The sequence below is a fragment of the Ursus americanus genome, chromosome 3 (genome assembly GCF_024610735.1).
Source record: "Ursus americanus isolate L20-20 chromosome 3, mUrsAme1.1.p, whole genome shotgun sequence".
Lineage (NCBI taxonomy): Eukaryota > Metazoa > Chordata > Mammalia > Carnivora > Ursidae > Ursus > Ursus americanus.
In genome coordinates, this window is record NC_142129.1 from 97,625,527 (window position 1) to 97,640,142 (window position 14,616).

The 14,616-nt window shown below is 48.2% G+C and overlaps 1 protein-coding gene across 12 annotated transcripts in view; it reads left to right on the top strand.

Moving 5' to 3' along the window:
• Positions 1-14,616, top strand: part of IKZF1 (IKAROS family zinc finger 1) — a 95,835-nt gene that overhangs the window by 65,814 nt on the left and 15,405 nt on the right. For 6 of the 12 annotated variants that reach the window (XM_045788504.2, XM_045788505.2, XM_045788507.2 and 3 more), the window contains exons 4-6: positions 1,900-2,160; positions 7,695-7,862; positions 11,978-12,103. In XM_045788504.2, coding sequence (XP_045644460.1) covers positions 1,900-2,160; positions 7,695-7,862; positions 11,978-12,103 — 555 coding nt within the window. The remainder of the gene's footprint in view (positions 1-1,899; positions 2,161-7,694; positions 7,863-11,977; positions 12,104-14,616) is intronic. The other 6 variants (XM_045788510.2, XM_045788508.2, XM_045788506.2 and 3 more) reach the window with 3 other exon arrangements.

Consider the following 14,616-nt stretch of genomic DNA (forward strand, 5'->3'; position numbering starts at 1 on the left):
GCAGGAGGCCCCTCTGGGGTGTGCCTGGGTGTCTGGTCTTTGGAATCTAGTAGGAAACCACAGGAGGGGACTCCCTCTTTGTGGATGTGACACTGTGATCTGGTGAGAGGAGATTCTACCTCTTGGGCTCTGGACCATGTTCCAACTCACCGTGCCATTTATTTATTTAGTTGTCTCCCCAGAGAGCTAGTGGGAAAATCTTGGTGGTCCAGCAGCTAGGAATGTGGGCGGTGGAGCTAGGCGGCCTGAGCTACCTCCCAGGTCTGTCCCTTGCTAGCTGTGTGACCCTCCCATGTAGTTCAGCCTCTCTGTGCCTGGGCATCTTCAACTGTGAAAAAGGATGACGGCATGACCTCCCTTAGCGGGTCCCTGTGAGAGCTAAATGCCACAGAGCAAGTAAACTGCTGTGTGCCTGGCACAGAGTCAGTGTCCCAAATGTCATTGGGGTGAGGGGGCCCCTCCTCCACGGACAGCTCTGTTGGGAATGTGCTTCCACTTGATCCCCCCAGTCCCCGTGCTAAGCTGACTCCTCATCCATCTATCGCTGAGTCCTCACAGTACCCCGGCCGGCCACTGTCGATCCTTCCAGCCTTGACAGATGTGAAAACCAAGGCACAGAGAAAGTGTGTAACTTGACCCTGAGAGCTCAGCGCTCATCACGAGCGGAGCTGACATTCCCAGCCACAAATGCCAACTTCAGAGTCTGGGCTCTTGACTTTTATAGTCAAAGCATTGCATAAAATGAACCTGGAGGGTTACTAACTAGGTTGATTATTTAAAACCGTGGTCTCAGACATGCCTGTACGTCAGAATCCCCTGGGGGCTCGTGACAACACAGGGCACTGGGCCCAGCCCCTGGAGCTTCTAGCTCAGCGCATCTGGGGAAGACCGGAGAATTTGCTCCTCTGACAAGTTCTCGGTTGATGTTGATGCCGCTGGTCCAAGGACCAAGGCTGCAGACCCACTGATTCCAAACGCCAGTCTGAGGTTTCATAGTCACGATTACTGTCGATGTCCCTGTTTCTTGTAGTCGGCAGAATCCACCTCCCTGTCCTTCTTAATCTATAGAGGCCATGATAGAAGTGATAGCTTTCAGGGTCGTCGTAATTTCTCCTACTTTCTATGGGGTGGGACTCATCAGTTCATCACCAGGATGTGTTTCAGCAGGATGCTCGCGAAACGTCTCTGATTTTCTTTGCCAACACAAATATGCGAATGCCAGAAATCACTGCCTTCAGTGTGACTTAAAGGAATCAGGAATGCCGCGTGAACAAGGGTCTGAGTGCTCCTTAACGCCAGCCCTCCGCCCTCACACGTGGGGCTGGCCCCCCGAGAAGCAAACAACATCCGTCACCTCCACAGACTCTGCGCATCCGCCGTTCAGCAGCTCGAAACCCCGTAGGAAACGGTGGCTCCACTCCAGGGCGCAGGTTCTGTTGTCCTGAGGGGCTAAACACGAGTTAAGAGGGTCATGCACCAAAGAAACAAACAAAAACAAGCAGAACTTTGCGGAAACCCTTGGGGAGCCCGTGGCCAGAAACGGGGGCATGTGCTTGCTGAACTTGGTCCCAGAGTTTGTTAACCCATGAAACAGGGAAAGGTCGCCTCACGAGGAGGAGAAGTGTTTCAGGCTTGATGACCACTTAGCGGGGATGTTGCCCCAGGTGGGAGGCACCGCGCATGCGCGGTCGGCTGGGCCTCACCTGCTGGCCCGGCCCCGCTTGGCTGCCCGGCACCTGCCCCCGGAGCCCAGTTCGGGGCTGCAGTCCCGGTGGTACAAGCCGCTGAGAACCTTCTCCTCCGCTCTGATGTGCTGTCTTTTTGCTGCTGTGTTGTTGTGTTTTTTTTGTTTTTTTTTTTTGCGATGACACTGAGCGGCCCCTGTATTGTGTCTTTCAGCCAGTAATGTTAAAGTAGAGGCTCAGAGTGATGAAGAGAATGCGCGTGCCTGTGAGCTGAATGGGGAAGAATGTGCGGAGGATTTACGAGTGCTTGATGCCGCGGGAGAGAAAATGAATGGCTCCCACAGTGGCCAAGGCAGCAGAGCTTTGTCGGGAGCTGGAGGCATTCGACTTCCTAACGGCAAACTAAAGTGTGATGTCTGTGGGATAATATGCATCGGCCCCAATGTGCTCATGGTCCACAAAAGAAGCCACACTGGTAAGGCCTGGCGCAGTTCCTCCGTTGGCGGCCCGGAAAGGTCCGCGGGGTGCAGCAGGAAGAGAGTACCCTGTGTCCCAGCCCGGCTCCAAGTTGTAGCAGGGGGTTGCCTCGTTCTTGTGGGGTGGCATCCAGAGGGACTTCTCGCCGTGCCCCAGTTCAAACCCAGACTTAAAGCCATCAGACAGGGAACGTTCACAGCCCCCACTCCCCCAGTCCTGTCGAGGGCCCGGGATCTTGCCACCAGTGAACGAGCGGCAGCTGTGCGGTGAGGGCACCTGGGCCACACGGCTCCCCCCGAAAAAATGAGATGAAACAAAACAAAAAAGAAAGCGAGCTGCTGACATGCACTCCTCCAGGTTTCTGCTGAGAAACCGTGAGTAAAATGTGCCTTTTTGAAATTCAGGTTCATAGAGCTCGGTTTTTAGAAACGTGAGTGAGCCATGGAAAAGCAGCAAAATCCAGTGTGTCACCGCATTCAGGTCCCGCCAACAAGGGAGCCTCAGAACAAGATCGCTGATGGCCGCTAGTTTCCATCTCACACGGGGACAGAATTTCCCATCAGAGCCTCTGTCTATTGGAGGCTCTGGACGCCTCAGAGGAGGTATCCTGTGTCCAAACACGAAGGGATGAGGACAGTGTAGTGTCACACGGCTGTGCCCAAAGTCACGAGGGGGTGGGGGAAGTAGATCTGCCCCCCTCCATGTGCTCGGCCGTGGCAAACGACCAGTCCCACACTTTTCCACCAGGACTGTGGAGTCCCCTCGAATGGCCCTAGACAGTCTTCGAGACATGAATGGGCCACACATTGCCTTTAACCGTACGCAGGAGGTATCCTCTGAATTGAAGAGAAACTTGACTCGTTTGCCCTAAAGGGGTGCAAAACGCAATAAAGCCACCACCTCTAGTGATCACTGAAAGCTTAAACATAAAACACAGGAACCCCGAGTCTCGGCTGCCGAGGGGCTGGCATCGCAGGGTCATCATGGAGCCACCATCTGCCACCACCCTCTGCCCAGATTAAAGGGTTTTGAATCCAGGGGATTTAAAACAAAAACAAAAACAAAAAACCAGCTGAAATGCTTACTCTGGAGGTACAAAGAATTTTATAGGATAACTTAGGGAAGTAGGAAGAAGACTTGAAAATCACAGCCTTGTGTGAGTCTCACCCGCGGTCAAACAAATCCATGATTATCAGAAATTAAGCCCAAATTCAGAAAAATCATTGAGCGAAACAGCTGGCTTGTCCAGGCACTCAGGCCTCAGTGGAGCTGTGAGTTTTACATCTGAATCGGGGCAGTCTCCAAACGATGTCTTCCATGTGTAATACATCAGGAGAACCCCAAAACCTGCTTACTTTGGGTAAACGTGCATTTTCAATAAAAAGGTAACTTCTAAATTAAGCAAACTTTGCTTCTCCTAATGCGTCCTTAATCTTCCAATTACCCCATGAAATAGACCCTCACATCAAGCCTTAAGTCAAGCTTGCATGAAAGGAGTCAGGCTCTCCCCTTTTGTAATGACTTGGAAATTAAAGCGAAGGTAAGTTACTCTGTGATAGACACCTCACAGAATACGCTGGCACCGTGTTAATACATTCCTGATGGAGGAATAGACCTCACAAATGAATTCCTTTCCTTGCTAATTCATGTAAAGCCTGACTATACTGTGAAAATTCACTTAAATAAATATTTGATAAATGAATCAAATTCTGGCATAGTAAATTGCCAAAACATAATGACTGCCTGCCCCGATAAAAAGAATAATTGCATTTAATGAATAAACCTGCCAAGTATAGATATGCAGAGTGGCCCCGGCTGTTTGCTGCCCACTTCTCCCCACAAATAGCAGCTAAGTGCCAAGCACAGAGCAACACGCTTGATTCCTTCACTTGCAGGAAGAGTACATTCCAGAAATAGGGACATGCAGACCATCAGTGTCATGGTTCCTGGCCTGGCTTTTATTTAAAACAAAACAAAACAAAACAAAACCTGAAAGAATAAACTCGTGGGTTGTCTTCATGATGTGTCCCACTCACATAAACGTGGAGGGTCGCAGGTGCATGCAAATGAGGTTTGAATAAGCAGGCGATGCTAGGGAGGTTTGCATTTCTCTGGGATCTGAGTGGAGTATGTTAGAAAAGGCACGCTCTGCTAACTGTAAGTCCCACCCCGAATTCTCTGAGTTTCCAGTGTTTCTAGAGCAGTTTTTCTCAGACTCGAAAGCCATATAAATCACGCCAGGGTCTCCCTCCCTGCTACCCAACAGCTCCCAGGGGCAGGCTCCCCCTTTCCTCTTCCCAGAGCCCCACCTGGGAAAGGTGCCGAGGGCGCCACTCTCTGTACTGTGCGTTGGTCCCACCACTTCCGTCCCTGGTTTTGCCGCTCAGTTTCTTTTCTTTTTCTTTTTTTTTTTAAACTCAAGTGTAATAGCACTACCTTCCCCACCAACACCTCGGGGTTGATGTGAGAATCACAGGGGAGAGTGGTACGAAAGAGCCACGCAATGCAGGGGGAAACCCCGCCATGCAAATATGCAGCAGTATCGTCCTAAGTGATGGGACTTTGAACAATCAAGATCAAGACAAGTGTCTGAATTATGGTGATTCTGGACAGTCTCGGGCCCCCCCTGTTCCCATCACCACGAGCACCAAAGTACACTCTGCTCCGAGGTATGGTTGCGGTGGGCCTGAGTTCCTTCTTGCAGCTCAGGGGTATATTGTGTAATCTACCTTCTTCTAACATCCCCTCTTAAACTTTATGACGGAGGCACCCGTGAAGCCTCTGTTTTGTACCCAGTTAAGTTCTTCAGAGGGGCTCAGACGTGCTTACAGAGAGTCCCTGGCGTGGCACATCTGTAGACCGTGAGAGTAAAAACTTCATTTTGAGTTAATGATGATGAAAAAGCCTTCATCCTACCAAGTAAAAGAAATCCAGCCTCGGAGCACTTGATGTCACTTAGCTACAAGAAGCAAGCAGCTGACGCTCGAGCCTCAGCCGAGGAGCACAGGTAACGGGGGCTGCGTTCTGTCCCCCATAGCGGGGCTGTGCCCCCTGTCCTGTTAACACCTCCACAGGGAAACCACCCTGAGCTGAGCCCTGGGTTGTCACTTCGGAGAACGTGGTCTTCGGGAGTCTCCATGTCCCGTGTTACATATTCATGCCAGCACAGGCAATCAGAAACAAATAGATTTCCAGGAAAGCTTGCCAGCAGGATTAAGATGCCAGGCACAGCAAGATACACGAGAACCATTGACTCAAATTAGAAGACAGATTTCACTCTTGAAGCAACGGCTGCCTTTCTTTGCTTCCCACCCTGTTGTGTGGGTGGGGGGCATGGCTTTCCTGCACTGTCCCGCCCGGTCCGCTGCTGCTGCTCCTGCTTGGACAATGGCTCCACAGCAGGGTCTGACATGGGTCCCCCCGACCCCCTGCCCCCAGCCCTTCGGGTCTCCAGCGCCTCGTCAGTGTGGAGGGGGTACTTCACACAGCTAGCTAGCTTTGGGTTACACCACAACACACTTGTGTCACCAGGAGGGTCCTCCACCCTTCCCGTATGCATTTTGTGTGGCGTGAGCTCTCCCGACTGACGGCCTTTCCGGAACATTCAGCCGAAGGTCCACTCTGCCATGATCTGTTGCACCCTGCTGGTCTCCCTGCATCTGCCTCCCGGGAACCAATTACTTCTCTTTTCCCTTGCATCTACTCGGAGTTAAAATATGCACAGTCACGCACGTGTGTATGATGAAGGCCCAGAAGTGTTTCTAATAGATAATGATCTCTACTGGATGCTCCTGGGGGCCACCCGGCCACCAACTCTTTGAGATTTATCTCCAGTTAGTCAGCTTTGCTGTCACCTCCCACCTGCCTGACTCTTTGCCCAGCCAAATTCAACCCAGATGCAGATTTGGGACAATACCGAATACACCCTGGTTGGTGTCAAGATCCCTTCAGCTGGCCTATATTAAGTATCATTATAAGCTAGTTTCCATCTTTACAGCAGCACATCTGCCCGGCACACTAAAAAATGAAAGTGATGATAATTACGACGTCCAGGGCCCAATGTAAACTTTTCCATTTAAGCCGGTTTAAGTCCCAGTCATGCTTCTGCTAGTCGCTTTTGGTAAGTGCTGCCTTGTTCACCAAAACCACATTAAGCAATTGAGAAAATTGTTAAATATACATTTTCACACATTCTTTTTTCCTAAGAAAAACCCGTTACCAGGAAGTGTGTGTGTGTGTGTTTTTTCATGGTATCTCAACACCAGATATTGTGGGCATAGAGAGCTCTTCTAAAAAAGAAAGGAAAGAAAGAAAGAAAGAAAGAAGAAAGAAAGAAAGAAAGAAAGAAAGAAAGAAAGAAAGAAAGAAAGAAAAAGAAAGAAAGAAAAGAAAGAAAGAGGCAGTTGTTTTCAAAAGAGCTTTAGTGTTTACTTAAACTTGACAAGTGTATCATCCTTTCTACACGAGAGCTAAGTAAAATGGTCACCGATTTGGAGTCCAAGACCCGGGACTGCTCAGGGGCGTATTTCTTTCTCACAGTGGCCTTAACACTCTTTGTCGGATCCTGAACACACGGGGGCAGGCACTGCTGCACACAGCCAGGGCCCCCCTGCTTTCTTGGCCAACGCTTCAGCCGGGACACCCCTAAAAGAATTCCTAATAACAACTAAATCTCATCTCTTAGATGATTTGTACTGAAATTATGACTGATCTTCTGTGGGTATAGGCCAGTGAGAGCTTAGTGGTTTTAGGATTTGGGAGGAGAAGGAAAAAGCCAGAAGCCTCCGTGCACCTCTGGCTTGGACGCCCTGCCACGGGGGATCTGGGGCTTCTCTTTGGACCCTGTGGAGCATCCTTCACAGTTCCTTAACTTCTCATTTTATTCAATCTTTCTCCTTCTCTCTCTCTGAGCCTCACACTCTCTCTGTCTGTCTCCTTCCTGATTTGCCTGCGTAGGGACAGACAGGTAATGGAGAAGAAATTGAAAGGCAAAATACAGGAAAAATGTAAATGAAAAGAAGTTATTATAACTGTTATAATGAAGTGCCTTTCATTTAAATATAAGAATGTAACGCTGAAATGAACTTGTGATCCTGAAATGCATTTTTAATGAGTTTCCTTTTTATTTTGCTGCTTCAGTGGCATATTTTAAAGACCCTTTGAAAAAAGCCACATTAAAAACCCCACCAAATGCCACAACACGCAAAATTGGATATTGGTTTATTCCAAAACTGCTGATCAGGAAGAGTGGCTCTTCATCACAAAATGTTGCAGTCACTTTATTTAAATGAGTTTGAATTTGCATTGTGATGTGCCATTCTGATTTAGGGGAAAAAAATTAGATTTTCAGATCAAATTGACCCAACCAGTGAAGCGTTAAGGAGCTGGCAGGTTTAGTCTGAAAGCCTCATGTTCTATCAAACCTGCAGCCGGTGGAAGTCACCGGGCCCCGTGGGAAGCAAGTTCCTCGCCAGGTCCTCCTCGTGTCCCCTCGGCGAGTTCTGTTCTCACCCATCCCTCTCCTCCTCCCAGGGGAGCGGCCTTTCCAGTGCAACCAGTGTGGGGCTTCCTTCACGCAGAAGGGCAACCTGCTCCGGCACATCAAGCTGCACTCCGGGGAGAAGCCCTTCAAGTGCCACCTCTGCAACTATGCGTGCCGCCGGCGGGACGCCCTCACGGGCCACCTGAGGACGCACTCCGGTAGGTCCTCCGGGCGCAGGTGCCAGGTGTCCCTACCCAGGTTGCGCGCGGGCGTGCTGTGTGTGTGCGCATGTGCGGGAGCTCTCTTACCGCCCCCCCCCCCCCAGCATGTGCGCTGGGCCTGGTACCGTGCACTGCACCCCCCAGCGGGCCCCCCCACCCCTGGGACTGTGGCAGCAGTGCCCCCGTCCCCCGAGTTCTGATTCCCTGGCGGAGCAGAGGACATGGGTGGCAACGCGCGCGCGCGCGCACACACACACACACACACACACACACACACACACACACACACACACACGTCCCACTTTATAGACACTCTTTCCAGAGAGAGCTCCTCTTCCCGGGGTCGTCAGGTAAGTACGGGCTCTTCTGTGGGATTCTGCCAGCTCTCCTTTCACCGGGCACTGCTAATGCCCAGAAAGTTCCCAGGTACATTTCTTTCCGTGAATGGTCCGGCCACACGTATTACTGCTTTACGCAGAGGACTCCGGTAGCGGTCACTGTCGCTGGCGTAGTTTCTTTGCAAAGCTGAGAGAAGGTGAGTAGGGCCTACCGCCATCTGTCCTGACTGGGGACACGCCTCTCCCTCCGGGGGCACGCCTCCCTGTCTGATCCCGGGCCTAACTCGTGCCAGAAGCCAGGCAGGCCTCAGCAGAGAAGCCACTTTGGGGCTATTACCAGATTTTAGTAAACGCACCTCGAATAATCCGGAGTCTCAGAGCATGATGACCAAAACGCTTGACAGTTCCCAAAATACTCCCAGCCTGTGAAGCATACATCCACCTTTGATTGGGTTCGATCTTCTGCCTCCTGAGGGATCTTCTATTCTATCAAAGGACCCCATGGTCTTGCATGTCAGAGGAACAGAGTGAGGGGCCCTCCATCCAGCAGGGATACTTCACCCCTGCCCTCCCAGAGCTCATCATCCAGACCATCGGCTGGTCAGGGACTTCTCTGGAGCGAGGCACTGAAGGGGAGGAAGAAGCTCCAGACCAGCTCCCTCCTGACCTCCCTAGGGTCTCGCTGTCCCACAGGGGCAGGGATGCTGCGTCCCTGGGAATGCGTGCCTAGAATCAGGCTGTCTCCTTCCCACGTGTGATGATATAGTTAGTGGCGAGGTTCTAGTGGCCTCTCCCTGTGCCTGTTCCTCTGTCAATGAGCATTTACAGAGTGCCCAGGGGCCCCTCTCTCTGTGGAGGAGGCCGGTGGGAAGCAGCCAAGTGCCAACGTGTTACCAGTGTGACAACACAGGTGTCTAAGGGGCCAGTGAGAGCACAGGGAAGGCACAGTCAGTCTCCGGGGTAGGGTGGAAGGCTTCAGGAGACACTTCCAGTAGATGGAGGGGCTTGAGTCCACACCGACAGGTGAGTTTCTGAGATTTACTTTCAGAGAAGTTCCACCTGAATGTGTAATTCTGTAAGTGACCCCAGAAGGGGGCGTGGTATGCATTTTAGCCAGTGTTGTGGAGAACTTACTCTTTCTCCTGGAGTGGTGCCTTGCAGGAGCTCACGGGGAGGCTAGAGGGGTGGTCACAGGCCCTCTGGGAAGGCCAGTTCCCTGTCTCAGTCCAGCCAAGCCATCTCCTCCCCATGCTCATCTCCTTCCTGGTAGTCAACATGGAGGGAGTTCCCAAATGCCACCCCTTCCCCCCCAGGGGTGTGGCCCATGTCGAGGGCTGGGGAGGGCTTTGTTGCAGGGGACAGGTTGAACAGATGGCTCTCCCAAAGTGGGAGGAAGGCAGTGAGCATCTTTCAGTGTTTATAGTGTGTCAGTAATGAGGAGCATGTGTGTTGCCCCTGAGAAGTGAAGGTGTCTGGGGAACTAAATGCAAGGTTGCAGATGTGACCATTATACTGGTGCTGTGCAGAGCCTAACAAGTGATCTAGGACAAAGGAACTTCACACATATCATTCATGCAGGTCAAGTGGACATCAGCATAGTTGACAACAGGACCACATCAGGGTCAGTAGGAAGCACAATTCCATGTAGGCGGAAAACACAAAGACTCATCCCTAGGTGACACCAACCATGTCATTGTCATCCCCAGTGACTCGGATTTGCAACAGAAATCTCTCCTGCATGTTCATCCTTAAAACTTGAAGGGATGTGCTCTCTTTGCTCTCCTACCCATTGTGAAGTTTGGACCATCTAATGCAGTATTTCTGGTTATTCTGGCTCTGTGCCTGCTTATTTCCTTCAAGGCGTGGTGATGGTATCCTGCTGTAAGCATGGCCAATGACTTGAGAGTGGTAGACTTGGACAGCTTATCTCTGCTATGGAGGCAGTGATGAGCAAGTAGCTAACACTATACCATTGACCCAGGGCTGCTGGTGATTCTGGCATCTAAGAGTGCCATTGACACACAATTCTTAGAAAATATCCAAATGGGGCCACTCCCCCCATTTCACTAAATGATCAACCTCATAGCTTTCCCTGGCCCCTGTGGTGGCCTGAGGTGCCAAAGACCAACAAATAGTGGTGATATAGGCATAGAAGGTGTCCCATACTGATAAGAGGAGTACTCAGGTGGTCTGGCAGTGTAGGCAAGACATCCCTCTTCATTCCTCACTGCTTTCTTTGGGAGTTACGAGCTGAGCTAGAGACTGTCTTTCCTTCAGAATATTGGGCTATGCTGCAAGGTATACTTTAGTTCAGTTTCTTACTGCGAACATATTTCTTATGTTTCAGAGTTAAAAGCAATCACATAGTTAGAAAAATGGATATTCAGACACTGCGCCATATATACATGAATTTGCTTCAGTGATAGCTTTTCTAGGAAAGCACATTGAGGGATTATCTATATTCTATTAATTTCTAAAGGTAGTACTTAATAAAATGTGCAATTTTAAGCAACATTGTATATTTCAATGTTACTTTCCCTGACATTAGTGATAAAACGCTTTCTACAGATAAAGATCCATCCCTTTATTCCTCTGTTAAATGTCCCCAAATTTTGCTTTTTGTCTTAGTCTTCCTAAACCATTGCATCTATTCACCTAAGGAAGAGATTGAACCAGTAGAAGCTTTGGATAAACCATTTTAACAAACATTCCTATTTGGATGGTATTGATTTTTATACAAAGCATTCAAATTTGTGAAATCTAACAACATAAGAAGGAAGTCAGAGAAGATTCTGGTCTGAGGATGGAAAGTTATATTCCTCATATAAATAAAGATACTCTACTTATTTCATCTCTTAAATTGCTGTGTATTAAAGTCTTTAAGCTTAGTCATGGTATGAATTTATTTGCGCTAGTCTTCTTTCCTTAAAATACCCTTCAATAAAGTACAGGAAGAATCAAACCCATCATACAGAACTGCACTGCTTAATATGGTAGCCACTAGCCATATGTGGTATTTAAATTGTAAGTTTAATCAGTTGAACTTCAACAAAGTCAAAACTTCAGTCCGCAGTGACTCTAGCCCTACTTTGAATGCCCAGTAGTCATGTGGAGCTGGTGGCTGCCATATTGGACAGCACAGATGGAGAACACTTGCATCTTCATGGTAAGTTCTGTTGGACAGGGCTGATCCAGAAACCATGCCATCCTTAAGTTTTCAGGGAAATGCAGAGCTTCCTCTAAACCAGAACAAGAAAATACATTTTGGAAATGAATGCTCATTTCATTAATGTATATTTATATCCACTGTGGTTTCTTAGAGACCTCAAATTATCCAGTTTAGTATCCAGAATTTAATCCACTTTGGCTGCATTTGGATCTGTCACCAGTTCATGCCAGACCTGGACCACACTGTAGATGCATTCCTCACATCTCCGCCCAGTTGTTGGGCATCTACCAGATCACACAGCAGTGGCCCATTTCCTCCAGTTAAAGAAGTGATTTAAATCCAAGAGAATTTGGTAGTTAGGACTGTGGGCAAATCAAGACAAAACAAGACTCACAGGAGTTCTTGATACAATCAAAGAAACCCCTGGGCAGTAACATTTTTAAATTTAGCAATTTTGACTCAGTCCATAAGGCTTTTAGCTCTCAAGAGTAGAGGGGTCTTTTTTTTTTTTTTGCCTTTTTGATAATAATTGTATTGCATGCATTCCCATTACACATAAGGCCAATATTTAATTGGGGTCTTGAACTCAATTGTGTTTTCTGCAGTTGGTAAACCTCACAAATGTGGATATTGTGGCCGAAGCTATAAACAGCGAAGCTCTTTAGAGGAACATAAAGAGCGTTGCCACAACTACTTGCAAAGCATGGGTCTTCCAGGCACGCTGTACCCAGGTAAGCGCTGGCTCTCCCTCCCCAGCACACAGTGAAGAAGGGCCCCGGGCACACAGCTCCGGGTGCAGAACACACAGGCGTGCACGCCACCACTGCCGGGACAGATGGACGTTTTTGGCCACTAACACGGCACAGTTTCACCCAGAGCACACTGTGCTTCCCAACTTTTGAAGCCCTCATCTCACCAGAGAGAGCCTGACCTTGAACCCCTCCCTCTTGAAAGCTGAGGAAGTGTCTAAGATAATAGTGACCCCTGAAACTTTGGGGTTTTTTTTCTTGGTTTTTGGTAATTTTTTAAAAATTTAGAGTATCGATTGCTTCTTTGTGCTTAGTAATCAAAATAAGATGTGAAGTCTTGTTCGAAAAACCATTTTTTCATGAAGTTGATCAAATAAAAGCTTTCAAGCTGGATTTCCATTCATCGCTTTTGGCACCTGCCTGGCACAGGTGAGCTCCCTGGAAAACCCTGACAGTCCAGAGGATTGCGGCTGTCACAGGTTTCGAGGAAAGGCTGCTTTTTTCTTATGAGCCGTGATGCTTGCAGCATCCCATCACGAAGTAGTGTTTGATTCTAATCTTAGATAATGTAAAGTGAAGGATGTAAACAGAAGGCTGAATTTGCTCAGAGGGACGGTGGTGGTATAAAAGGCACTTTTCTAACTTTTTAAGACATAAGAAATTTATGAATAGATCAACTGAAGCTAACCTTGTTCAAAACACCATTTGCTTAGTGCCACCAATGGAAAGATCATCGCTGGATCCAGGAGCAGAAGTTAAATTAAGAGTTGAAAATTTTTAAAAACCTCATTCAGCTCTCTGACTTGAATGAATGGCTCATAAAGGAAATCGACCAGGGAACACGCAGATCACTTTTGTCATTTTAAATTTTATGTGATCACTTACTGCGTTTTTATTAGGGTGAAATGCTCATAGAACACAACTTAGGATCTTCACCGTTTTTTGAGTGTATGGTTGGGTGAGACAGAGTAAGTTAAAGAGCACTCAGATTAAGAACAGGAGAGACAATGGTCAGAAGGGAGTTCTAAGAGTCGAATAAATTTGGCACACATGGCAGCATGTTACGTGGCCAGAGTTCTGTGGTTCTAGGGCTATATTCCCCATCCGTCAGCTGTGGATCAGGGGGCTGACTGCTGATCTTTCTGGGCCTTACTCTTCTCACCTGTGAAACAGAGAGATCCCATTAAATTCTCAGCTAGTCTTCTTCAAAGTCTGAAGTCTGTTTCTAGAATGAGGGTTATTAGAAGAGAGGAAATCAAGTAGTAAAACAGTAATAACAATATAGTAGTCATCAATTTGTGGCCAAACCCCAGGGTGGTGTCTAAAGGATGAGAGGATGAAGAGGCTCCTTTAGAATAAAATCTAAACATTCCAAGATTGTGTTTTCCTGCCAAAAATAAATTAATGGATTTTGGAAGTAAGTGCCACTTTACCCCTCTTTGCCAAGAAGGAGGGACCTGCGAGGAAGCATATTAGCTCAATAGGTCAAATGTACAACCAATGGGATTGGGTTTTTATGGATTTTGTGTATATCCTTCATATAAATCAGGGTATGAGTTTTTATGTTAGCCTGTTTAATGAAAAACACACATTTCCGGTGTTGAAAACTTGCATATAAAAGCGATAATAACCAATTTGAAATATGTTTCCAAAATGGACTGATCCATGCTTAAATAAGCTATTTATCTACCCAACAGATATTTGCTACAATATATTATCTACAGCACTGAACCCTCTTTGAGCACAGTTACCTGAATTTCCTGTAAAACCATACACATGAAATTGAGAAGACAAAATGAAGAAGAGACACAGACAGAGCACATTGGTTTTCTCTGCCATTCTATTACTGAAGGAACAGGCTAGGAAGTCAGCCTAGCCTGATCCAGGGGAGAGCAGCCTGTGTGTCCCTGAGACCTGGGTTCAAGTTGGATCTCTAAATCTGTTTGTGAATGCCACCCTGGACTCTCAAGTAGGAGTGATAATTCCTGCCTGGCCAACCTTGCAGAAAGGCTCTGGGAGAAAGAGGAGAGAGTGTTAGGGAGCGTAGACATGCATCATGCACTCACGTGCACATACAAATGTCAGTCACTGAAGTATTGAAACCTGACAGGTCTCCTCTGTTGGTGTTTGTGTCAGCGAGCTTATATATTACCCTCTCACCAGAATCACCTCCATGTCGAAATGCTAATCTGTTCCCTTTGGTGATCGGATCATTGGGCATACCACAATGATGTGTCCTTATGTTCCTGTGCTCGGGAGATAAAGAAGGTTTCCTGTGTGCAGTGAAGGAACTCGGGTGTGGAGAGAATCCATAAAAGCACTTCAGTGCTCATTCTACAAGCCAACATCTGGGATTCAGGGGGTAGGCAGTGGGCTGCTGGGGTGTGGGCAGGGGTGGGAGAGGGAATCCTTGCTCCCTTGGCTTTGCTGTGCCAGGGCTGGTTGAACCTGTGCCTTCTCATGCCCCATCCTTCCCACAGCACCTGAGACCAGCC